General features: G+C 40.0%; 1 protein-coding gene across 2 annotated transcripts; it reads right to left on the minus strand.

The window, feature by feature from the left end:
• Positions 1-1297: 1297 nt before the first annotated feature.
• FAM98B (family with sequence similarity 98 member B) lies at positions 1298-18589 on the minus strand. 2 transcript variants are annotated; one of them, XM_075712139.1, is made up of 8 exons: positions 18525-18589; positions 17175-17323; positions 16207-16332; positions 15327-15505; positions 8435-8515; positions 7924-8040; positions 5332-5499; positions 1298-3842 (listed from the first exon to the last, which is right to left on the minus strand). In XM_075712139.1, exons 1-8 carry the CDS (start codon positions 18587-18589, stop codon positions 3501-3503), a joined length of 1227 nt encoding a protein of 408 aa, XP_075568254.1. In that variant the 3' UTR covers positions 1298-3500. The 2 variants fall into 2 exon arrangements, with proteins under 2 accessions (XP_075568254.1, XP_075568253.1); XM_075712138.1 differs by having other exon boundaries at positions 16207-16341.
• Between the last annotated feature and the right edge of the window lie 6725 nt (positions 18590-25314).

A 25314-nucleotide genomic window follows, 5' to 3' on the forward strand; every position in this document is an offset into this window, starting at 1 on the left:
GTTCTTCATTAGCACAATCTCTCGCTTTTAAGCATGCTAATTCTGAAAAGATTTCACAGCATGACAGCCCAATTCAGACAAGGCTTCTGTAGTGGCTGCTAATGCTGGCTATTACACAGGAGCACTGTAGCACCCTAAGGGCTTGCTATTCTTTACCTTGTAGGAAACCTCAAAATACCTTATCCCAAGTATGTTTTTATATGAGGTAATGAACATTCAAAGACAAAAGTAATGATCATACAGACCTATGTAATTTTTAAATCTTTTTTCTTTTTTTTTTTTTTTTAATGAAAATAAAATTTAACTGAAATTCCTTAGTAATCCCAGACAATGTAGTAGGGATGTATTTGTGACATGCCCTGTCTGTTGAAATTTTCCTGTATTGTTATCTACAGCCTTCTCCATTTTGGACAAAATATATCTGTTATTTTTTCATTACCAAAAAAGTAAGTTCCATCACTAATGTAAATCACCAGCAGGAATTCTTCCTTACACAGAAGGAACATATGATAGTGGATCCAAATCACACTACACAAGTGATGCAAATAACTTCAAATACAGCACTTTATTCCTCAGTGTTTACAGCTGTTAACAAAAGTGTCTCTCTCAAATCCTGAAAAAAACCCCAACCTATTTTTCAATTCTTTATCAAACAAAACAAGTGTGAATAAACACAAAATGCTCACAAACATATATATGAAAATCTTTTACTTACAACAGAATTTTTGAAAATACTTTTTTTCAAGACAAACATACAAAATTTGAAAGAGGTTTAAATCAATTATTTTCATGGTATTATTGCATCTTTTGATAAATTAAAAGCAACAGACAACAGAGGACAGAAAAGGATACCTCTATGAAATGTGGTGGTGCTTACTTTTGTTTTCAACTACTGGTTTCACATTTTTTAATTATTTAAGAAAAACTGAAATGGCCAGATTAAAACCCAAAATGTCCAACCTACTGAAATTTCCATCTTTTACATGGTCTACGTAAGTATAACTGAAATATTATATTGAAATAATTTAACTGTTAGAATTACATGTGGGCACATAGCTGGTTCACTTGATGGTTTACTTCATTGAGAACTGTCCTGCCTGCTACAAACAGCATAAACTGATGAGTGTAAAAGCAGTGAGATGGATCCACATACACAGTTACAACAGTTCAACTAAACCAGTGCAACTTCACATCTTAAGACTGATGAAATCTTTATGCATAGATAAGCCATTTGATTTTCCTAGCGTATTTACTTGGTGAAGCTAAATGCTAGACTGCTGTTTGGGAATTACTGGTAGCAAAAAATAACATTGGGATGAGCAAACAGAATTTTATATTAAGGCTTTGGTTGTTAAAAACTATTCTCTCCATTTTCTCCTTTGCTGACCAACACTTCACCTCTGAGGCCAGCAGTCTCACTTGATATGTCATCAGTTTGTGAGCTATTCCAAAGCATTATGCAAAAAAACAAGCTCAAAAGCAACAAAACCAGTACTAAGCTCCCACGGGACCCATGAGGGCCTCTCCATAATGGCTGCAGAGGCTGACAACAGCTTAGGCCAGAAAGGACTGTAGAGAAAAAAACTGGCAAAGGAACTATATTACTAGCAGTTGGGTGAAGTTAAGCCATTATTTTAAGAGTTCACATCCAAGCTAACATGTTCAAGCACGGAAAACTCCTGCCCTTTTTTGTTAGGCACCTGCTGGGACTCTAAAGTATGGGTAAGGCTGTATCTATCACATCGCAAGCAGCATTCTCAAGCAGACTATGATCAGAGAGGAAATAACAGGAGAGAAACTTTTGAAATTTTAATCCACAAAAACTTCAAATTAAAAGGTTGGTGATGGCTAATTAACAAAATCTGACACAGGCTTTTGAAAGAGTTAATAATTTGATTTTCAACAGAGCTTTAGATTAATGCATAAAGCTGCCTATGAAACAGGACATGATGCACATGTTCTTGAAGGCAAAATAACATCTTTAAAGCATACCAGATATGGACACCTATAGGAAATTTGTGCAGAAAGAACTCATAGCTGTGGAACATAAAACCAAAATCAAATCCTAAAGTTCAACCTGCAGCTAAGCCTACAGCTACATACTCAAATTAAAGTGCTTCAAGGTTTCTGTGCTATGCAATCAACAGACAACCCCAGGTTTATCAGATGCCTTCCCAAATCTCTCTGTAGTAACCTGGTCCTGATAAATACTGTCATGAATATATACTTGGGCATCATCTCCCTTTTCCACCTCTGTACTTAGGAGTGGCCTCACAGCAGGGGACGAGATATAAAAGACGCTGGACAACAGAAACTGTCGTCTTTAACTGACAGCTCTAAATTTAATTCTTGTCTACATGTATTTACAGCCAGAATTGTATGAAAGCTAACTCCTCCTTCTAGAGCAACACTGTCTGTGAAGGCGGCACCCATACCACATCAAGATGGATTTTCTTTTAGGTTATCAGACCGACTGGTTGGCAGAGTAGGAGAGAGAGAAGTCACTGAGGAAGGGCAACTGCTGTATGAGATGTCCTACTAGCTGGGCAGGTGGCAATTCCCAAACACAGAGCAGGCAGGGGAAGAAAAAAAAAAAGGGGGAGGGGGGGAAGAAGTGGTATGTTCTTTCTCAAGAAGCTCAGCTTACTCAACCTTTATGTCTCAAGGCTGATTCAGAAGGAATATCTAAATGAACTCTTACCAAACATGATGGCTGCAGAAGTTTCCTGCCCAATCTGATCTTAAAATATTTCTATGAAACATCAATAAAATGGAAAACAGGTAAAATGAAGATAGACACTACCAAAACTCACCACGATTCTGAGTTTATGGTACACACTCTGACCTTCAAATATCTCCGATATATTTATGAACACACAAAACAACCTGATTCTATTAGTTTCTGTGGAGTATTAATTCAGAATGTTACTTTTATGTGATGTTCTGGAAGAATAAGAAACCTAATTGAATAATTTTGACCAAAGCCTTAAGGACTTTAACATCTGACATTAAAATTCGTTTACACGTCCCACATGAAAACTAGATGAAGAGAAAAAGCCTGAAAGCAGCATTCTAGAGTCTTTTAAAAGTGTTTCCATCTGCTTCTTAGGCCTATTTTGTTTTTTCTACACAGCATTTTGGAGCAGGGGAGTGGACATGCAACATGCAATAATTAGAGAGGCCTGAACGTTAAATAATATATTTTTTTGTTTCTTTAGAAAGGGTTTTATTCAGTTTTCTGAGGCTTATTTTAAATAAAATGACATATTAAAAAACCACCATATGAGCAGTACGAAAAACAAGGACTTTAGTCATCACATTTTAGTACAAAAGTTCTGTTAACTAAAAGAATTCAGTGACAACATCAGTTGGTCTAATGCATTGATTCATACGGTCATACTTAACACTAACCTAAACCCAAGTTAACATACCTAAATTCCTGATGTCAGTAAACACCACCACTATATTTTGCCAGTTACTCTGTTAATATTTACAGTATGTCAGTATCTTCGGTATCCTCCCCCTCCTCTTCCACCATAAGGATCACCATAGCCCCCCCTGCCACCATAACCTCCCCTGCCACCATAATCTCCCCTGCCACCTTGGAAGCCACCTCCTCCTCTTCCACCACCTCTGAAACCCCCACCTCCAAAACCACCACCACCACCTCCTCCTCCTCTACCCCCTCCACCCCCCCAGTTGCCCCTTCCACCACCACCACCACCTCCCCAGCCGCCTCTTCCACCACCTTCTTGTCTTTTTTGCCAAGGAGGCATTTCGGGAGGAGGTGGTTCAATCTCTGTTGGTCTGCCTCCACGGTCAGGCACTCTCCCCATCAGAACCTATATGGAAAAATAGGTCATTTTTAGTTTAAAAAAATTAGTAATAACAACTTGAAGGGACACAGAGTTCTTCTCCTATGGACAAAGACATGCTGTCTGCTCTTTACAGGAAATATGGTCCCCTCAGTGTGGAGCTTAACAGCAGAATCCCTATTTCCTGTCCTTGTAACTTGACACGACACAACAGAACTCTGAAAGTGATCATATTTCCCACCTGTAAAACTGAAATAACTGCAGCTAGATAGCTCATATTACTTTTATGAAATCTTTATGAAGAAAACTACATGCATGTGAAGTATTAGGATTACAATAAGCAACATACATAACTCATACAATATATGCAAATATATAAACATATATTCATATAGAAAAGACTCCTTATGATGCAGCTCTTCTACTTAAATTTCAAAGTTCAAGTTCAAACCTAATCATCTGGTGTATGTTTTTTATACACTGGCAAACTGATGTGCAACTCTAAAAGGAACGCCAGTTTGCTTTAGATTAGAAATTATTGACACTCAGTAGAGAGCTGGAACGGACAAAATACATAACATGCTGCAGGGGCACTTTCAAGAAAAGAAAAAAAAAAGGGATCTTGACTTTGGTGAATATTACTCAGTTTACAAAAAGGGAGACTGTACTGGAAAAAGTTACACAAAACATTAAATTGAAGAACAAAGAGGTATTCAAGTAGGTCTTTTAATGTTGTTTTTGTACTTCCTAAACATTCTGTGTGATGAATGTTAACATACTCTGGCCAGTCCCAATTAAAGTCCTCTCAAGAAGAAAAACTTTCTGAGATACTACAATAATTAAGAAATTTCAGAATCTTTGGGATCAAAACATATTAAAGGGTATCTAAATGAGGCACAAAACTTCAGAAAAAATCTGTAAATAAAGGATTAATAGAAACAGGCTTAATCACCATTTGAATGGTGAAACTAATGTCATTACTTGCAAGCTTCAGCTTTTATCATACACAAGAAAGCAGTACAATGTTGATTTATTACTGTAGCCAAACCAAGTAATTTTACTTTGCAGCAAAATGACACTTCCACAAAAACTTTTGTGATTTATAGTATGATGATAAACTAAAGATGCTGGTTTACGAACTGAACAACATAATCCTGGCCAACAGGTAGCCCAGGAACTGATACCAGAAAGACTTACACCATCCTTAACTGCGGTGTGCAGTTCCACTAAACTCAAGAGGTCATTTACACACACACGCGCACACATACACCCTTCCACCGCTGTTCCTTCTCATCTAGACTGTTTCATCCTGTTGCATGACTGACTGCATAATAAGATAAAAAAAGAAGTTGCTGCAATGTTTACTGGAATGCTGCAAACCTTCCTTTCTTAAAGCACCAGGTATCTTGCAAAAAGAAATTAAAATATTAGGCAAAGAGTGTAATTCCAGAACTACTTTTGATAGGTCTGTAAACTCCCATGTCCTTTTACCAATTCCAGAAAGAAAAAAGTATACCTTGTTGATCGCACAGACTGTATTTTCCCGTGTTGATCCACTACTTGTTCTTATGATCTTTGACAAATCTTCCCGAGCAGCAAGAAGGTGAGCTAAAGTAATAGTTGACTTTGGAGATAATGCATAGCGCTTAGGCTGATAAATTCGTGCTATGTCATCTGTTTTTACCTAAATGATAAAATCAAACACAAATTACTTGCTAGGCATAAAACACACAAACACACTTACTGTAAGCCATGTATTTGGTCTCAGTAAGTTTCAATTTGAACACAGGGTGTAATGTCTGAAAATCTAGGTTACCTTACAAAAATATAGTGCCAGTTGTTACCAATTCTCTTCACACTGATGGAGCTATGGTACAAAAAAATGCTGATTTTGTTTAATTGATGCTGAAACTTAGCACGATTACAAAACTCTCCTATCCACTGGCATCAAACAGATTCTTTGACATTTTCCAACATATCTAAAGACTAAAATTTAAGAGTCCAAACTGCTCTCTGAAGAGCTTTACATAGCCATGTTTAACAGATCACTTCTAAACACGATGGAAACAGAGCAGCTTCAAAGTAAGGCCAATTTTGGGGGGGGGGGGCACAAGGGGGGCATGAAATATCAATGCAGCAACACACTTGTGCAAGCCATGAAAAAGTGAGACTGAGAAGGAGAGAAAATAAGATTTTTTTCCAAGCACATTCGATGTTTCATTTGTTTAACAAAAGGAAAAATAAATACACTTTCTGGGAACATCTAGAATGATCTTCAGAGTAAAAAAAAATTTGATCTTGGATGGACCAGACAACAGGTGCTGTTCCTTTACATGACTGTTTTGCCAGGCAATTACTACACCATTTATGGATCCATTTCAGTCTGGAACCTTACCCCTCTTGGGGACTGAACAAGTTAAAAAAAAAAAAACAACCAAACAAAAACAACAAAAAAACCACCACACAAAAAATGCCACACCATCAAAAGCAGAGAAAGGTATCAATGTCTATTTAATGGTGGGGAAAAAAAGGCAAGCTAACAAATAAATTAAAAAAGTACAAAAATTTTCCTCTTGGCTTAATAAAATAAAGAATCTAAATTCTCAATGCCAAAACATTTTCAATCCCCAAAACCTTCTTGGAGATGTTATAAACAAATATTTCTACAAGATAAACAAAGAAAAAAAGATTAAAAGTCATATGTAATTTTGAATTAATATGTATCGTGGTTATTTCTGTACCTCATACTACGTCACATCAACGGTCTTTACAAGACAGGAAAATGAATCATCTTACTAATTTATCATCATTAAAAATCATTTTATTGTTCTATTGTGAAAGTGTATTCATTGTTTTTCACGTTGTTTGAATGGAATATCACATAACTTAGAATTTTAGTCTAAGTTAGTCATCAGTTAACGTCAACTACATTTTAGAAGTATACTTTGAATTTGAAAATACATAGTTACACTGGTACAGCTATAAAGAAGTTAATACACGAAGGGACATCTCCTGGATTCTGTGAGCTAAATGCCCTCCTTTGCCTTTCCTGCAGCACAAAAGCATTCCCAATCCCTGCCGAAATTAAATGGTGAGCCATTCCAAAGCAGCACAGCAGCATCTAGACTCACGTCTTCCAGTGATACTTAGTGAGCTTCATGAAACCGATTCTGCCTGTGTGTGTCAATGACAAATTGTGACACCAGAAAGACTTGTATCAATCTATACTTTCAGTAAGCTTTTGAAGTCTTAAGACTTATCAATGTTAAGCTTTCTACACAAACCTTTGGAAGGAAAGTTGATCCTGCAGCTCATGAGCAAAAACATCTGCCTCCAGCTTCCCACATGTATATTCATCAAATTACAAACTTTTTGTATCTTACCTCCCTGCTCTCTTGGACAGAAACAATATATATTTCTAGCTCAAAAATATCAGACTGGTTAAATCATGACTATTTTTTAATATACAGAGCGCTAGGAAATAATACAAATGAAATGATCACAATTAAAATTATACCAGCAGAGAAAATCCAGCAGTGGTTTGGAATTTTTAGCCATCTGAAGCATTACAAGTAATTGTGTGCTCTTCTCATACAAGCTGCTATTCAAATAACCTGTTCAACTGACCATCTGTTGATTCAGTAGCTTTGAATCCAAGATAGGTAGCAGTCACTGTAATCTCACTGACTTTATGGGCAGTCACTCTTTGCACCCAATCTATGTTAAGGCCCAGTGTTTGTCTTCCTCTTGCATCTGCATGAAAAATCTGAGGTTCCTTCCTACTTTACTTGACTGGAGGGGGGTGGACATGGGAAAGAAAAAGGGGAGATGTGAACTTATTAAAGTGAGAAACCCCAACAGAGGATGCTAGAATTATAATTGAGAAGTCACAAACAGTCACAAAGGATGGACTGTGCCATCTGGTCAAATCCTTCCACTTCTTCAATATCTAGGATTTGGATGTTACAACCCAGAATGAGAAACTGGTTGGAAAGGAGACAACAGTAACGGAAGTCTATTTACATGGTATGTACAATATTTGGTAGCAAGACCTGGGGAATTGTAGTAGACTCCCACCTACAGGAAGCAAAAAATACAGCAAGCTTACCTTTGCTCTATCAGACCAGCCAAAAGACTGTACTGTTACATCTAGCCTCTTCATTAACATACGTCGGCGACACTCGTACTCACTGCGAAGAGCATCGTTGATTTTTTCCAATCTTTCCTGCAGTGTTACAATAAAAAAACCCCAAACATCCAAATCCATAAAATTATACAAGTCAATTTAAAGTCAACCCCATTCAGCAGCTAAGATGCCTATCCCCAGGTGACAACCATAAACTACATAAAATTAGGGATGCATCTGTGTAGTGCTACAGTAGTATGTACATACAAAATACTTTGAAAGTTAATACATGGATGAATGAACACACAATCTGTTTTATAACATCAATTCTGGAAGTATCTGATTAGCATTGTTAATATTTAGCAATTGAATTTTAGTATAAATATTTAGCAATAGAACTGTGACTGTAAAATGGACAAAGTTAGATGAAGCCGTATGCATTAATTTTGACCATTCTGTTAAATAAAGAAAAGAAATGAGAGACTTTTTTTACCACTTGGTCAGAATTCAGAGGTTTTGTTAGCAGTGACTTCCCCACGTGGTTATTTTGAACTTTTGAGAGAACGTCCTTTATCTGAAATGAAACACATACTTCTTCTCAGAACACAACTGATATTTACATTTATTTCAGCACAAGTTGCTGCAATCACAATTTGCTACTCGTAAGATCAAATATAGCACATTTGTTTTAGCAGACTCAAAGAAACAGGTACACTTCTGGCTTATCATCCATTACAAAAAGATTTCCTGAATACTTTCACTACACTGACCAACCTCTGTACAAGAGTATTTAACGGCACACCACTCCTCCTCCCAAATATAATAGAACAATATCTATATGGCAAATTTATCAATTGCATACAGGCAGCAGAACTAGTTAAATTACTGATTTCACTTATTACTAAGTGTTGTAACTACAACTAAGGAAACGTAACAATCAGAAGCTAGGAGTTCTGTTGCCAAATGCTAGACTTAGGTACAAAAATCTGGTGATGGGTGCTAGTAAGACAGGCAGAAGATACGACAGGTATGCGGTCATTCTCTCTCATTAATTTTCTTCTAATCTTATAATTGGCTCCATTTAACATTATGTTTAAGACACTTGCATTTGCTCCAAGTCAGCCTAGCTTATACTTCTTCTGTTAGTTTCTGCCCTCAATAATCGGGGATGAAGTATGCTCTCTCTTTCTGCCTTCCAAACTCCACTGCATTCTCCTTTCTCATTACAAGAAACCTCTACGTCCTCTTCTTGAAGGAACTTCCTTTGGCACAGCTCTTTTAAAACCATTGCCATGAACGCCCACAACACTCGTACATAACTTTCCAGACAAGTGATTTTTCAGCTGGAGTAGACTGCATGCATAGTTCCTGCATGTTTTGCATGCAGTCTGATGGGGAGAACTACATCTTCATTTGCTTTTGTAAATAATTACAGGGAACCAAGTCAAACAAGACTAAAACTAGAGTTAATTTTCTTTTACATTTCACAAGGAAGAATTAAGGTAGTGCATGATCTACGGTAAAAGCTGTAGCTGAGAACAGCCATTAGGTACATTTGCAAGGCTTATAACACTTCGTGTAGGCACACAGGCATTTACATTAAATTTATCATAAAGGTATGGTTCAAAGCTCACTCTACCAGTATTATCTTAGTTCATCTTGTCAGAGTTTTGAGCTCTACATATTACAGAAATATCATCTCCAGTGATCACTATAAAAAAAAACTCTAGGAGACAGAAATCAAATTCTAGAGCACCTAGTTAATTGATTAAAGAAAGCTACTCGAGAAGGAATACTTGACAAATCAACTCTCATATTTCAGTGTTTTTGTAATTATCTCCTTTTCCTTTTTTTGCATATATCAAGGAAAGAATCTGATCTCAAATTCTGTGTGAAAACCAAGGTGTGTATTTTTTCTTTTTACATCACTTTTGGGCAGCACCGTGGCAAATTAAAAACACAATAACCCCAGCGAAAGTCTGAAGTAAAAAATATTGTGCAGTGAGCAAATTATAGGAAAACAGTGTTTTGACTCCAGCAGAAAAGACTGACTAGTAGTATCTGAAAAGTGGCCGTCTAGTTACTGTAATATTCCCTGCTATTATATTCCATCCATATAAAAAAATAGGTTACAATAAGGGGTGAAGTTCAGTCCCATGTACCCTACTTATCCCTACACTCCTCTTTCTCTGCTAATTCTTGCTTCTTTGCAGTCTTTATTTTCTTTACAAAAAGCCCTCATGGGGTTGTCCGATTTGTCTGTTTTCTAAATGTAGCCAACTTGTTTTGATGTTAGTGAAGCATGCACATGATGTCTCTCATAATCTACTTCAAAATTCAAATGTACGTAACCACAAACTACACTCAAGTTTAAACAAATGTCAAAACCTAAAGTTAATAATCAACAATATACTAAGATCAGCATGACAGCAAGAGATGAAGAAATCAGTAATTAGTATAGAAGAAGGAATAAACGGTAGATGAATTAAAAATTCCATTAGGCAAGAGGTGTCTATCTATATACCATTAAGGTCAGAAATACAACCTCAAAGGTTCTAATGAGTTGAAAGGAAGAGAGCCTATCAAAATGAGTGGCTGCTGGAAAAAAACAACGCAACAAAACCAAAACAAATCCTCAGTGTACTGTATAGCTATAGAGTGAAAGAAAATCTGGAAACGAGTGATGCTGAATACTACCTAGAGATTAGAATTACTGCAAGTTTGCAGCTGCAAGGGCAGCTAAGAGGTAAACACAACACTGTGGCCCACATACAAAAACCATACATTCTGCCATCACAAGTCAATCACAATTAAAAGACCTAACCCAGCACTGCATACTCCTGATTGCCATAAACTGAAAAATGAAAGGAAGTTCAGAGAGAACAATTAAAGAAGAGAATCAGTGAAAATTAGAACCAGAAGAAACAAGAGCAGCTAAGTAAAACAATCCTTTATTGACTGGGAAACTGCCCCCAAATTTCTGCAACCTTTCCTTTCCAAGTTAAAGAGAATACCTATGCAATTTTATCCAGTGACAGGTTTATTAATCAAGTAACATTTAAGGAGGAATCTTTTCACTAATGAACTGGTCTACATTCATGTTTGCAACACACTGTAACGTCACACCCAGATTACTGAATCTCCACTTTACTCCCTCACTCCCACCAGCAGGACTCTTAGGACATATCCTACAACTATAATGGTGAAGTAAACAGTTGCAGAATACATCACCTGGCCTTGACTGATGACAGGGCTAAGAGCCCAAGAGCTTTGACATACACCTGTCTGCCAGAGGACAAGCATACAACTGATATGAGAAGCTACACTATAACCCACATTGCAGAACACCACAGTTGCCCTAGATTAAGAAGGGTAAATCGGAGTTTAAAAAAACCACCACCACAACCCAGAAAGAAGTCTGTATGTGTAAGTGGGAACAATACCAAAAGCAGTGCCCAGATAAAAAAGCAGTGAAAATATATTCATAGAAATGTAAAACAAACTGTAACAGCCAAATCATCCTAAAGTTCTCACTCAGCTGTAAAAACCAAGCCAATTAATTAAAAGCTAGATGGAGACGAATGCATTTGACTATCAGACATACCGTGTAATCGGTGACTTTGGTAACATTAAATCTTTATGAGATTGCTTTGGAAGTTCACACACCCTCTAAAAACAGTTTAAAAACAAATCAGTTATTGGATTTGTTTGAGACAAAAATATTGACTTTGAAATCTGTTGTATAAAAATATAGTTATTCTACTGTTACCAAACAAAGCATATCTTTATGTGTTGAACATGACATTTCTCATCTGTTAAGTCTATACTCCTTTAAAAAAAAATTTAGCTCAGATTTCACTACCATGTTCCATATATTTATTAATTATCTTTACCCTCTGTTAAAATAGAGCAATAATTTTTATGTTTAACACCATTTGCACAGATAAACATCATATATGCATGCACCTCCAGGGTTTCTAAGATTCTGAAAAAACCTGACCTGGAGAGAGCTGTCATTTTATTAATCTAAGTTAAAACTATCAACACTTTAAGGAAGGAACATTGTCTTAATTAGTCATAAGGTGTACTGCACAATTGCAGAAAGATCACCTAAAATGTTAAGCACGGAGTATTTTTAACCTGTCCTCTGCCTCTCTTCCATTTACCTGCAGATCATTTTAATTTCAATATTTATCTAACTTTAAAGACATTTTTGTTTGACCTTTATGTCTGGTGAACAGGACTACTCTTACATCTTGTTTCCCGCAACTACATTGATACTTAATGTACAGGCACCCCTATGTCTGTAAAATTATTAAATGCTAACAGTTAAAAGTAACACACTAATTTAAATATGAATAAATTCTAGGAAGCATTGCCAAATATTTTTAAATATATTCTCCTCATACTCCACTTAGATGTTATTTTAGCTTAGTTTTGATTTAATTTCTTTGGTAACCCTTTATATTTTCTTTTCATCCTCTACTATTACGGGACTACTTTCACACAGTAGAAAACAAATAATGTGGGCAAAAAAAATTTAGAAGTCTTTTAAACAATATCGTATTAAGAAGTCTTCCAAATAAACAGTATTAGAATGTCACTTTGTAATTAGGTGTGAAATTCACACTATCTTGACTGGAAAAAAGCCAGATGTGAGGATGAGTTACAAAGCACAACACCGGCATAAACTTTTCTGAATCTCTGATCAATGTTCGTTTAGAATTTATGGGGTTTTTGGTACTAATTTCAGAATGCCTCCCAGAGTTACCCTTTGTAAATATACTTCATGAGGGAAGAGCATCTTAAAAAACACACCTAAAAAATTACTATTAGTTTTTCAGTGCTATAGAATAAAATAAAATATATTTAGTGTTGGAAGGCTATAATAGTGTCAATTCATCTCCCACATTTTCTTACGTATGTTGATAACCACTACCCCAGTTTATTACAGGAGATGCAACTTTAAAAGGTACTTCCTATGACTGCATATTCAAAGTTTGAGCTACTGTAAAACTCATAGTCTGAATGAAGAAAGCAATCCTGATTTTATACTAGTCTTTTAAATAAACTGACAAATTATTAAAAAAAAAAATCAATGTTCTAACATTCCATACCAAAATACAATGTGTGATCTGTCCCTTTGGTAGATTGCTGCTGCACAGCCAAACTATTCTCAGAACTATTCCCACAGCTACTGACAATGCTGAAGATGCTAGACAGAGACAAAGAGTAAACATGTTGAAATGCTGCAGATACATTTGTAAATTCAGTAAAAATACTAGATTAGTACGTAAGATTGTATTACAAATGATATAGTATAATACTAAAAATCAACAGTGCAATTTTACACAGAACCTAATTAAATCAGAAGCAACAAAATATTTGGAAAAAGAAATTAATCATTTCAAGTGAATTTCTGCGAGAATCTAAAAGAAGTACTTTGAAAAAAATGTTTACAAAGCCAACAAATTCCAATTGGTGGTATCACCACTCTAACACAGCTACATCTACAAATGTAGGTGTTTAACTCTGTACTGTATCAAAATAACTCTGAATCTGTCCTGTATTAAAGTAAGAGATGAAGGACAAGGAAACATATAGCAGAAATTCTACAAAATCTCCTGAGAGGTAGGAAAAAAATCCTTTCTTTGTAAGGGATAAAACATGCGGAGAACAAATTACAGTATTAATTTGGAGTCACAGAACATGAATGAACTAGTTTTGCCATCCTTCCACACTCTGGAGTGCACATGGTATAACCACTGTGGAACTGACAGACCTGAAAACCATCGCAAAATAGAAAATAGCTCAGGCAGTATTATTTAAAAAAAAAAAAAAGATAACACGCTTTAAAGATTCTGCTTATTTTAGTACTTATGAAACTGTAACAGTTTACATAAACTGGAACAGTAACACCCTACACACCAACCCAAGCTTGTGATCCTATCTGAAAGGAAATCTTGGGCTTTGCAAAAGGTGGCATACCAGGAGTCTAATAATTCATAGAAAACTTTCTAGACTCTCTATGTGTGCATGAAGGAACTGGCCCACCAGTTCTGGTCTTGCTGTGCTGCAACTGCAGAACTAGAGTCCTACCCCTTTAACATGGGATGAAACTAAATCTGTACCCAAGAAGTGAAGCAAGGAAGGTCACTGCCCATGGCTGCAGCCTACAAACCAACATGGATGTAAACACAGTTAACACCCACAGAGGGAGATCAACAGTACTAGGCAAGTTTCAATCAATTAGTTATTAGCTGGAACTCTGATATTTTAATCCTCAGAAAACAGTGCTAGAATTGTTTCTTCATCCTTTCAAAAATATTTAATGGAAAGACTGGATATAAAGATTTCATTAGAACTAACTAGATCAAGCACAGTTGATAGTGCAGGAATAGGCATTTTCACTGTCACCTGGATGCTGCTTTTTATAAATGAATCTACTAAAGGTTTTGCCTTGTCACACTAAAGACATACAGATGTAAGAAAGCCAAGCAAGTAACAGGCCCTCTCCCCAAACCCTCCGAATGTTCAACTGCCCGCTGGCTGATGAGAAGAGGCGGAGAAGCAAGAAAAGAAGCAGCATAATCATGTCAAATTATTAAACTCAAAGACTCAGCAGCAGAGGGAGATTCATTCCATGTGTCTCTCACATAATTCTTAAAGGGGATTGGTCACCCACTCTCTCCCCAAATACTGGGGAGAAATAAAGAGCAAAACTTTTAGCTGCCTGACAGAGAAGATAAATTCCACCCCAAGAGCCTATTTACATTCTGCAGTGAGGAAGTCAGATTAAGGATCACATCAGTGAAACAATTTAGAAACTGATGGGACACAACTGAAAAATCTACCCTGTTGAATAAGGTTTAAGTTGGCTTATTCACCAGCTATTGGTAATTCAGGCATTTTCATCCTCTTCTGCAACAAAGGAAACATCACTAACAAATCAATACTCGCAATTTAAGAAATTCATAAATGAAAAAGCAAAAATTTAACTTTTGGATATTTAATTTAAGTACATCCCAGAAATTACTACAGGTACATAAATGCGCAACCATTTATTACCCAAAGTTTTCTGCTTGCTGCAGCACATTTGAATGGATAACAGGAAAACTATGTTACTTCAACTCATACCTTAAATTTGCATGGCAAAGCATGCCTGATCAGGTACATCGCATCCTCAGGGAAATGCTGAAATACTTCACCTCATAACTAAACCAGTTTAATTTAAACACTAAGCTGGCTTTCAGAATAAAAATTCCTTTGCGCTTGTCAGATAGGGCTTTTATGGATTAGACTGCTGGGCCCTTAACTCTGAGATGAATGCTTACAGAGATAACACTTACAGTTTAACAATAGAGAGAACACATAAAAGCCCATACCTTTTGTTCCACATTGGTTAACAAGGGAGGAATATCAGAAGACGAGGAGTTTGGCAGGCCCAGTGCATCGCAAATAGCTTGCACTTCCTGATAAATTTCATTGTGCTTTTCCAAATGAGAGCCTTTCATTTGCTTGCTGTGCAGTATCTTTAAAGCCTGAAGTTCTGTACTTAGAAATACTAGAGAGAAAAATGTCATAATGGCAGTTTTAGAGACACTTGAATATTTCTGCATCCACATTCTCATATACAATATACACATTTATAATAAGACCATGATAAAAAGGGAGACTCTTTCTCAGTTCTCTCCTGGACAGGTCAGTATCAGTTTCCCATTCTTTATCTGAACCAACTCTCACATAACTTCCTACCTTCAGCCTACACATTGTATTTAACTGCTTAACCCAATTCCGCCACCAGACCCCTAGTTCCTTGGCTAGTTTCGTATTTTCACACTGGTTCCTGCTGCTACTCCTTTGTCCAAGTCCAGCTTAAATCTAGACTTTGCTTCTCTCAATTCTGCTTTCAGCACTTTCAAATCACACAGCATTTTCTTTTAAGCTGCCCAGAAACCTCTCAGAAACACTGGAAGCAAGGTCTCAGTTTCAGCTGAGCTGGAACTGAATCAAGAGAGGGATCAGGAGGCCTCAGTAGGTTGAACCATACATCACAAAGAAATTTTAGTTACTACTAGAATAGTTTTCTAATTTCTATTTTCCACTTCTGCACAAGCAAGCTGATGCATGCTCAGCTAGGTTGTAATGATTGTACACACATACTTAAATACACATAAAGAACTATTTAATGTAAATTGTACAATAAGGATAAAGCATGCACATAAAACACTGTATTGTAAATGGAAAAAAATGGTTATAACTTACAGAGAAGTTTAAGACAATCTTCTTTCTCTCTTAATCTATCCTTGATGTCTCCAGATATAAGTGATGAATATGGACAAGCCATTTCTCTCAGAAAGCCACTAATCTCAAGCTGGAAGCTCTCTATATCTTTACCACCTATGGGAATAAATAAATACAAAGCTAATGGCTTTTTACAGAAACATCAAACTGTAATCGCATTTTCTTAACTTATAGATTTAAATTGCCGGTTTCAATAGCCCAGACAAAGATTTACTACTTACCACCGTAACAACATTTTCTTTCTTCTTAAAGAAAGATAACATACAAGCAGACAAGCCTTTTAACAGCTACAGCAAAATTGTACTCATGCTTTGGATGAGAAGGTGATGCTACAGCAGTCTTTGAAGACATGAATGCAAATGAACATCACTAGGAAGTGAACAGCTTATGTCACAAAACAGTGTATCAATGTAATTAATTTTCTGATGAACAAGTTACAAGAGTCACAAGCCCATTATTTTCAGTGGCTGTTTTTAGTTTTACTACTCTTTTGTGAAAACATAAACAATATAAAATGCCGTCCAAGTTCCAGCACTCAACAGAAAGAATCAGGTAGTGCTGAGCAACTCACATATCTACACACAGTGCTGAACGGAACACTGCACTGGGCCAACTAGCTGAAAATGCCAGGCACTGGAATTTAAGCCATCAAAATATGATTACACATAACAACCACTCACATGATTTATGAATGTACTTTTTATATTTATGTAGATCTAAAAAAACCCCAAAGCACCTTTTCTTTTTCTTTTGAAAGAATCTTCACAAGACAAGACCTTAACCTAAGAGCAACACACATGCAAATATCAGCCTCAGTCTGGCTACCTTTCAGCTATCTTCTAAACTTCAACACTGTAATTTCACTATTAGCTGGGTCTAAATCCACTGAACAAATACTAAATTGCTTTAACAAATTAAAATTCGTATACCATCTGTTGAAGTGATGCTTTCTTCCATATTACAAAGTGACTTTATTTGGGAACCCAACCAAACGCAAAGCTCAAAAAATTCTGGTGAAGACAATCCATTTTCTGCTGCTTTGTTCAGGGCTTCCTCCTCCAACAGGGGGCCCGTGTACCTGCACAGAGAGATAAGCATCAGTGATAAGAAGCAAGTTTAATATAAAATATACACATTTTAAAATCATTTTACTCTAAGCTGGTTAGTAGAATCATTGAATTGTTTAGGTTGGAAAAGACCTTTAAGATCATCCAGTCCAACCATTAACCTAACACTACCAAGTCCACCACTAAACCAATTAAGGGTAGAGTAGCAATTTCACGTTTCCTGGCTTGGTGGCTGGATTATTTATAATGAAAGTAAAACTAAGAATCATTAAGGTTACAAAGGACTTCTAAGATCATCAGTCCAACCATCAACCCAACACCAAGAAATTAATCTTTGTAAGTTACTTTTGTCAAGGAATAATTCAGACTTTTTTTTAAACACACCAAAAAATTGAGTGGTAATTTATAAACAAAATGGTTTGTCAGAAAACAGGAGCCAGGTATTTTCCCGTATCACATGTGTATGTGAAAACAGAGTTTCATGTCTCAATATGTGCTAAACAGACAAGAATTCAAGTATTAATTCAAGTGTTTAGTGAAACAAATTTCCTTCCAACATTAACAACTCACTGCCCTAGAGTACTGGCAATAAGATAACTGAAAATTAAACTAAATTTCACATTGTTTCTGCGCTGTTGCATCTGAAGCACCTTCGCGGGAGGCAGGCAGGTATGAACGAACCGGGCGGGCAGCTGGGCCGGTAGGAGACCCGGACTCCCCCGCAGAGGTGCTGCCCAGCCCCCCCCCCCCCGGCAGCCCCCCCAGGCTGCCCCGGCCTCCCAGCCGTCGCTCCAGTATAACCAAACATCACCGCTTCTAAACCCCCCGAACCCCAAGAAACGCCCAAGCAGGCGCGCTTCCCTCGTCTTCCCCCCATTACAAGCAAGGCAAGCGCAACGCAGACGCCGTGACCCCGCTCCCGGGGGAGGCAACAGGCCCAGCCCCGGCCGCCGCCGGGCCTCCCCCGACACCCGCCGGAACGCGGGGCCCATCCCGCCACCGCCCCCCCGGCTTCCCGCCGCGGCCGGCGCCGCGCTCCGCTCCGCTCCGCTCCCCTCCCCTCTCCTCTCCTCTCCTCCGCTCCCCGCCTCCGGCCCGGCCTCCCGCCCGCGACGAAGGGGCCCCGCTCCGTGCACGGCCGGGTAGCGCGGCGGCGGGCTCCCCTCGGCCCCTCGCCCCGCGAAGGGGGAGCCGCTGCTGCTCCCCGATTACCCCAAGGCCTCCAGCGCGTCCAAGATGTCGCACTCCATCTTCAGGCCGGGCGCCAGCTCCCTCATGCCGGCTCCGCGGCTCGCCGCCGCCCGCCGCGCCGCGCGGTGCCCGCCTCAAACCGGCCCTCCGCAACCTGCGCCCGCCGCTGCGTTCCGCTGCCGCCACAGGCCCCGGGCCCGGCGGGAGGCCCCGGCTTGCCCCCGCCCATTCTTCCGGCGGCTGCCGCTCCGGCTCGGAGGGGCTGCGGGGCCGCCCTGTGCCGTCGAGCCGCGCATAGCTGGAGCTGGCCTTCCGTATAGGCCGGCCCTTGCTTTCCTTCCTTACTGAGGAGCGTCCAAGCTCTCTCACCGTTCCCTGGCGGGGCTGGAAAGGACCTCTAAGATCAGTCCAACCATCAACCTGACACCACCATGCCTGCTAAACCACATCCCGAAGTACCATGTCTACAGTTTTTTGAACACTTCAGGGATGGTGACTCCACCACCTCTCTGGGCAGCCTGTTCCAATGCTTGACCACCCTTTCCGTAAAGAAATGTTTCCTAATTTCCAACCTAAACCTCCCCTGGCGTCGCTTGAGCCCATTTCCTCTTGTCTTTTTGCTAGATACTTGGGAGAAGAGACCAACACCCACCTCACTACAACCTCCTTTCAGGTAGTTGTAGAGAGCGATAAGGTCTCCCCTCAGCCTCCTCTTCTCCAGGCTAAACAACCCCAGTTCCCTCAGCCGCTCCTCATAAGGCCTGTGCTCCAGACCCTTCACCAGCTTCGTTGCCCTTCTCTGAACACGCTCCAGCACCTCAATGTCTTTCTTGTATTGAGGGGCCCAAAACTGGACACAGGATTCCAGGTGTAGCCTCACCAGCGCCGAGTACAGGGGGACAATCACCTCCCTGCTCCTGCTGGCCACACTATTCCTGATACAAGCCAGGATGCTGTTGGCCTTCTTGGCCACCTGGGCACACTGTTGGCTCATGTTCAGCCGGCTGTCCACCAGCACCCCCAGGTCCTTTTCTGCCAGGCAGCTTTCCAGCCACTCTTCCCCAAGCCTGTAGCGCTGCATGGGGTTGTTGTGATCGAAGTGCAGGACCCGGCACTTGGCCTTGTTGAACCTCATACAGTTGGCCTCGGCCCATCGATCCAGCCTGTCCAGGTCCCTCTGCAGGGCCTTCCTACCCTCCAGCAGATCGACACTCCCACCCAACTTGGTGTTGTCTGCCAACTTACTGAGGTGCACTCGATCCCCTCATCCAGATCATTGATAAAGATATTAAACAGAACTGGCCCCAATACTGAGCCCTGGGAAACACCACTTGTGACCGGCTGCCAACTGGAGTTAACTCCATTCACTACAACTCTTTGGGCCTGACCATCCAGCCAGTTTTTTACCCAGTGAAAAGTATGTCCATCCTAGCCATGAGCAGCCAGTTTCTCTAGGAGAATGCTGTGGGAGATATTGTCAAAGGCTTTACTAAAGTCTAGGTAGACAACATCCACAGCCTTTCCCTCATCCACTAAGCTGGTCACCTTGTCATAGAAGGAGATCAAGTTAGTCAAGCAGTTCATAAACCCATGCTGACTGGGCCTGATCACCTGGTTGTCCTGTACGTACCATGTGATGGCACTCAAGATGATCTGCTCCATAACCTTCCTCAGCACCGAGGTCAGGCTGACAGGCCTGTAGTTCCCCGGATCCTCCTTCCGGCCCTTCTTGTAGATGGGCATCACATTGGCAAGCCTCCAGTCATCAGGGACCTCCCCTGTTAACCAGGACTGCTGATACATGATGGAGAGTGGCTTGGTAAGCGCCTCCACCAGCTCCCTCAGTGCTCTTGGGATTCTGCTCCGGATTTGGCCCCAAACCACTGCCCACTGCAGTCGGCTCACCCATCACCTACCCCCCCTCCATCAGGTAGCTACCTGGTAGAAATACAGGACCAGGAGAGACCGCGGCCACCCTTTCGGCCTGCGGACATGGCTTGTGCCTGGGGAGCCAGCCCTGCCCACCCACAGACCCTTACAGCCTGCCCCACACCTCATCTGGGACGTGGTTAAAAAAGCAGGGGTTTAGGCCGGGACCTCTGCAGTATTTCTGGATCTGTCTGAATTTCAAACTCTTAAATTCTGCCTGAGGTGGTGCAGACCACGAGTGCAGGGCCCCCATAGCCCTGATTTTCCACCGAGGGGGGCCTCAGCCCTGCCCGGGGCTGCAGGCCTGGTGGGGACCAGCTCCCAGAGCCTGGTTGAGCTTAAAATCCAGTCTGTTTGTGAAATTTTTAATAAATTACGGAGGGAAGCTGGGATAGGTAGGTTGTGTTGTACTGACACACGTGATGGTACCAGCTATAAGCATGACCAGCTACTCCTGCCTGAGGAATGCAGGGTTTCCAGCTGGATGTGGCCATTGTGAAGAAGACCTTGGAAGCAGCATACAGCTTTGTAGCCTATGTGGGATGCATACTACACGTAACAGAGTGGGATGACCCGCTGTGTCTCTCTGAGCACGTCACTTTTCATTCCTGTGACCTGCAGGGATTTCCAGTTTCAGTACTATTAGACCTATTAATTGGAAAGCTAGAAGGCAGGTCTCCCAAAACATGTGAATTTGTCTGATCTTTGGTTTTCTTTTGTCTTCTCTCTTGAGATGTCTGCGTTCTCATTTCCAGGCTTTTCTTAGTGACAGCAATGTTGAGAGAGAGACATAACCTAGCATCAGCTTTTTTTCTCTGTTTGTTCCCAAACTGTCCCTATTTTTCCCTTTACTCACAGCCACTTCTGGTGAAGCATCCCCCAAATTCCCACTAAAACAATATTGCTATATTAGCTCCTCAGAGTTTTTGATTTCATCTAGCTCAGCCCTAGACTCCTATCTTTCCTATTAACTAGAAGGAAAATTCTGTGCTTTTTTTTTTTTTTTTTTTTTTTTTAAACTGGTGTTGTCTTACATGGACCTTCAGAAAATCCAGCAGCTGAATCTGTGATGAAGACCTGTAAAGGCAAGCAATCAGATGGAAGTAATTACAACATAGATATTCTTAAGGAGCAAAATCTCCACAATTTTTGAAGCAACTATTTTGCATTATTTCCATTTAGCAGAAGACATGGCTTTATTGAGTACTAAGCTTTAAAAAAATTGGGAATCAGGATAGCCATGACATCCTCCCACACACAGAGACAGAAATGTAGAAATTAAAAACATTATTTACGGCAGTCGGTGGAAAGAAGAGCATCTTAAAGTCTGATAGGCTTATGTCGACCATATGATGTGCATCAGTGCCAGTAGCTCAGCAGTCTCTTTTACAGCTCTCAACCAGGTCTTGCTCCATATGACTGAGCTTTAAGAGGACTTTTGTTTCAAATGGGTTAACATAATAATTTCTTTCAATGAAGGAGCATGCATCTGAGACCGGAGATTCTGAAATAAGAACTCTTACTCCTGTTTAAACAACATTAATGTCCAATTAATAGACTGTCCAATTAATAGAGTGAGAAAACAAGATATGCAGAAATAGACAAAAATAGACAGTTTTCTTTCCCTTTCTTTTCTAAAGTTGTATCTTTATGCTACCGAGAGTGAATCATCATTATACAGTTGTTCTGAGAAACTGAGTAGTTTTCATATCACTCAACAGTGCATGCTCAGAAAAAGAACTGGGAACAAGTGGAAGGGAAGCTAGCATAACATAATCTATCAAGACTAAAAAGTAATCTGTTAATTTAAGAGGTACTGTGTGATACAAGTAGGTGGCAGCATTATTCCCTGAGTCTCTCCCTCTCTCTGTAAATTTTCCTACATGCCATAAATGTATTTTGCTAATTTATGTTACAGGACAATACATGAACTAGTAATTTCTCCTACTGTCCTTTGATAACATTGCATATATATGATAGCCAAGCACATGCATCAATCACTGTTTTAATTCCACGAGATTTTTTTGAAAAATCCTAACTTTTCTGTATGGTAGAGCTATTACGTATATGAGGAAATACAAGTCTGAATTTCACAAATTGTGACTTGAGACCCACAAGTGAAAGACATTTTTGTTGGGATTGTATACTTAGGTTGCCTAACACCTTCTCACAACTTTGCCATTCATTGTCTGCAACTTTCTCCATGTCCATTCCCGAGTTTCCCATCCCTGGGGGAGGGAAAAAAATCATGATAAAGCTGACTAAAAAGTATTTTGTAGCAGCCTACTCCCACAGGAGTGGACTTTGCCTTTGTCCCATGCCCTTTGTAATATACAAACCAAAACACCAAAGGAAGAGGTCTCAGCATACAGCCATTACTTTCACATGAAAGGCATATGTGGCTTCAACTAGGTCATCAGCGCCCTAGAGCTTTTTGGTTTTTACCAGGATTTGTTTTTCACTAGTCTACCAGTTAGCCATTGCCCTCAGCAGTCAGGTAAGTCCTGGTGCTAGCATGAGGAAGGAGTAGAAATGCACAACCAAAGTTAGAAAATGAAGATAGCACTGGATCAGCACTGACTGAACTGGTACAAAATGGCATCATAATTGAGCATGCAGCTGCAGCTGTCTACACCTCTCAAATATATTGGAAACTACCCTGAGTTGAAAGCAAAGTGAAGATAGGAATTTGGGGGATAGGTCTTCTGCCAATTCATATTAAATCTCTACAATTACTAGTGGCCTGTAAGCTTACCAAAACCCAAAATACATAACTCAATTTTCTATTGATGTTAAACTAAGGTAAATCTCAACCACTTACCAAACTACTTGTATGAATATGACAAGTCATATCATAGAATCATAGAATCATAGAATCATCTAGGTTGGAAAAGACCTTTAAGATCATCCAGTCCAACCATTAACCTACACTACCAAGCCCACTCTAGACTAATCAAGGGTAGACCAGACTAAACCATATCCCGAAGTGCCACATCTACCCGTTTTTTAAACGCCTCCAGGGATGGTGACTCCACCACCTCTCTGGGCAGCCTGTTCCAATGCCTGACCACCCTTTCATATGTTGTTATGCTATTCAAAACTGCTTGAGAAGTGTTCCTACTTGGCAAATGGGCACCGGGCATTCTCATACTGCCTAATGGCAAGGGTGGGGTGAAAGGGTCCTGCTTACTACTGCAGCAGAGTGGTCACCTCCTGGTCTGCACTGCCAACAGAGCAGGCTTTTGGTTGTACATGGTGTGTACAGTCTATCTGCTCCTAGTAGGGAAAGTAAAACTGCTCACAGATATGCTAGCTGCATGTTTTGAAAGATTTGGTTGCTTTGTCCTTCTCATATGCAGCACAGGAACAAAAAACCAGACCTCTTGAATTCAAATGAGGAGGAGACAGACTCTGTTTTAATGCAGAAGTACAAATAATTTGTAGTGCTAAGAAATGTTTAGCGGACAATTATTGACCACTAGAGGGGATCATAGGAGTGGAGAAGGAATCAAATATACTACATAATAAATGCTTTCCTCTAACACAAGCTTGCCTACATGTGATGCTGTACTGTACGTGCACAGATTGAGAAAAGACAGCGCTTTATGCATGCTTAAGTTGATAAAGAAGCTTATATTGAGTTTAAAACAGATCAATAACAGGTTTAATTTTTAAGATGAAATAACTTCTTTACACAGATCTTTTTCCATCAGTTTAAATTAATACAGGTTAAACCTGTTCAACTTCCATCTGTAAAAAAGTACCAGCCATTCTTTTAACCTATTAAAAAAATAGGCACTGTTCTTCAGACTTGCTGACATTTAAACAAGTGTAGCTTGCTTGTTTAAAAACTAAGGTTAAATTGCTTTTAATCCTTCTATAAACTCCTTCTTATCTTTAAGGATGATTTGGGAATACCCACCCCAGGCAGTATCAACTTAATTACATCATTGTGGAACTGGACTGCAAGTTAAAATTGATCTCTATATAAATTACATCAATCTTGCAAGTAAAGTAGATGTGAATGATGGGTATACTAGCTTCACTGAACCAGAACAGATTTATACTAGTTACAAGAATCCTGCCCATCAATTGAAGGGCTACCCTGCTTCCCATCATAAACATTTGATTTAGAAATCATCCTTCTAACATCTCCCAGACCAAACAAAGCCACCTGAAGTAGTGACATCAAAGTTTTCAATCCAAAATTAATTATTTTGAGAAATGATGCACAGTGATAAATTTTGCAGAGTGAAAATTTGAATTTCTTGAAATTGGACTGCTCTCAAACTACTTTCTCGGGGCACATGTCTCTGCACAGATGGTGGGGGAGAGGTCAGAACCAGGCAGTCATCAACACCTTGCACAATGACTGCAACATACTGACTAGTCCTCTTTTTCCAGTACTTATCTGAGACAGTGGCTCGCTTCTCCACAGCCACGGAGGAGGAAGGCACCTCACAGGAGGAGGAAGCAGAGGCAGTGGAGGAGGAGGAGGAACAACAACGCCCCTCGTGCCGTGAGTGCGATTGACCTTGCTTCTCTGATCGAGGGCATGCAGCGCATGGCTCTAAGCCCACAGGGAACGCCATGGAGCCCAGGTGTGCCTGCCTGCCAGGGAGTGGCCAGAGCAGCAAGGCGGGTGGCTGCCCACCTTCACGTGGGACAGCACAGACACAGTTCCCACAACCACCAAAGAGGAAGGCTCCTCCCAGGATCCTGAAGAAGGGCAATCAGCAGAGGAGGACGTACATCGCCCCTCGCGCCATGAGAGCAATGGCCCACGCTCATGCAAACGATGCCGTCCAGTGCGCAGCTGTGGGCATACAGGGGAACAGCATGGGGCCCTGGCATATCTACCTGCTGAGGTATGGTGTGAGGC

The sequence above is a fragment of the Pelecanus crispus genome, chromosome 6 (assembly GCF_030463565.1).
Source record: "Pelecanus crispus isolate bPelCri1 chromosome 6, bPelCri1.pri, whole genome shotgun sequence".
In the NCBI taxonomy this organism is placed as follows: domain Eukaryota; kingdom Metazoa; phylum Chordata; class Aves; order Pelecaniformes; family Pelecanidae; genus Pelecanus; species Pelecanus crispus.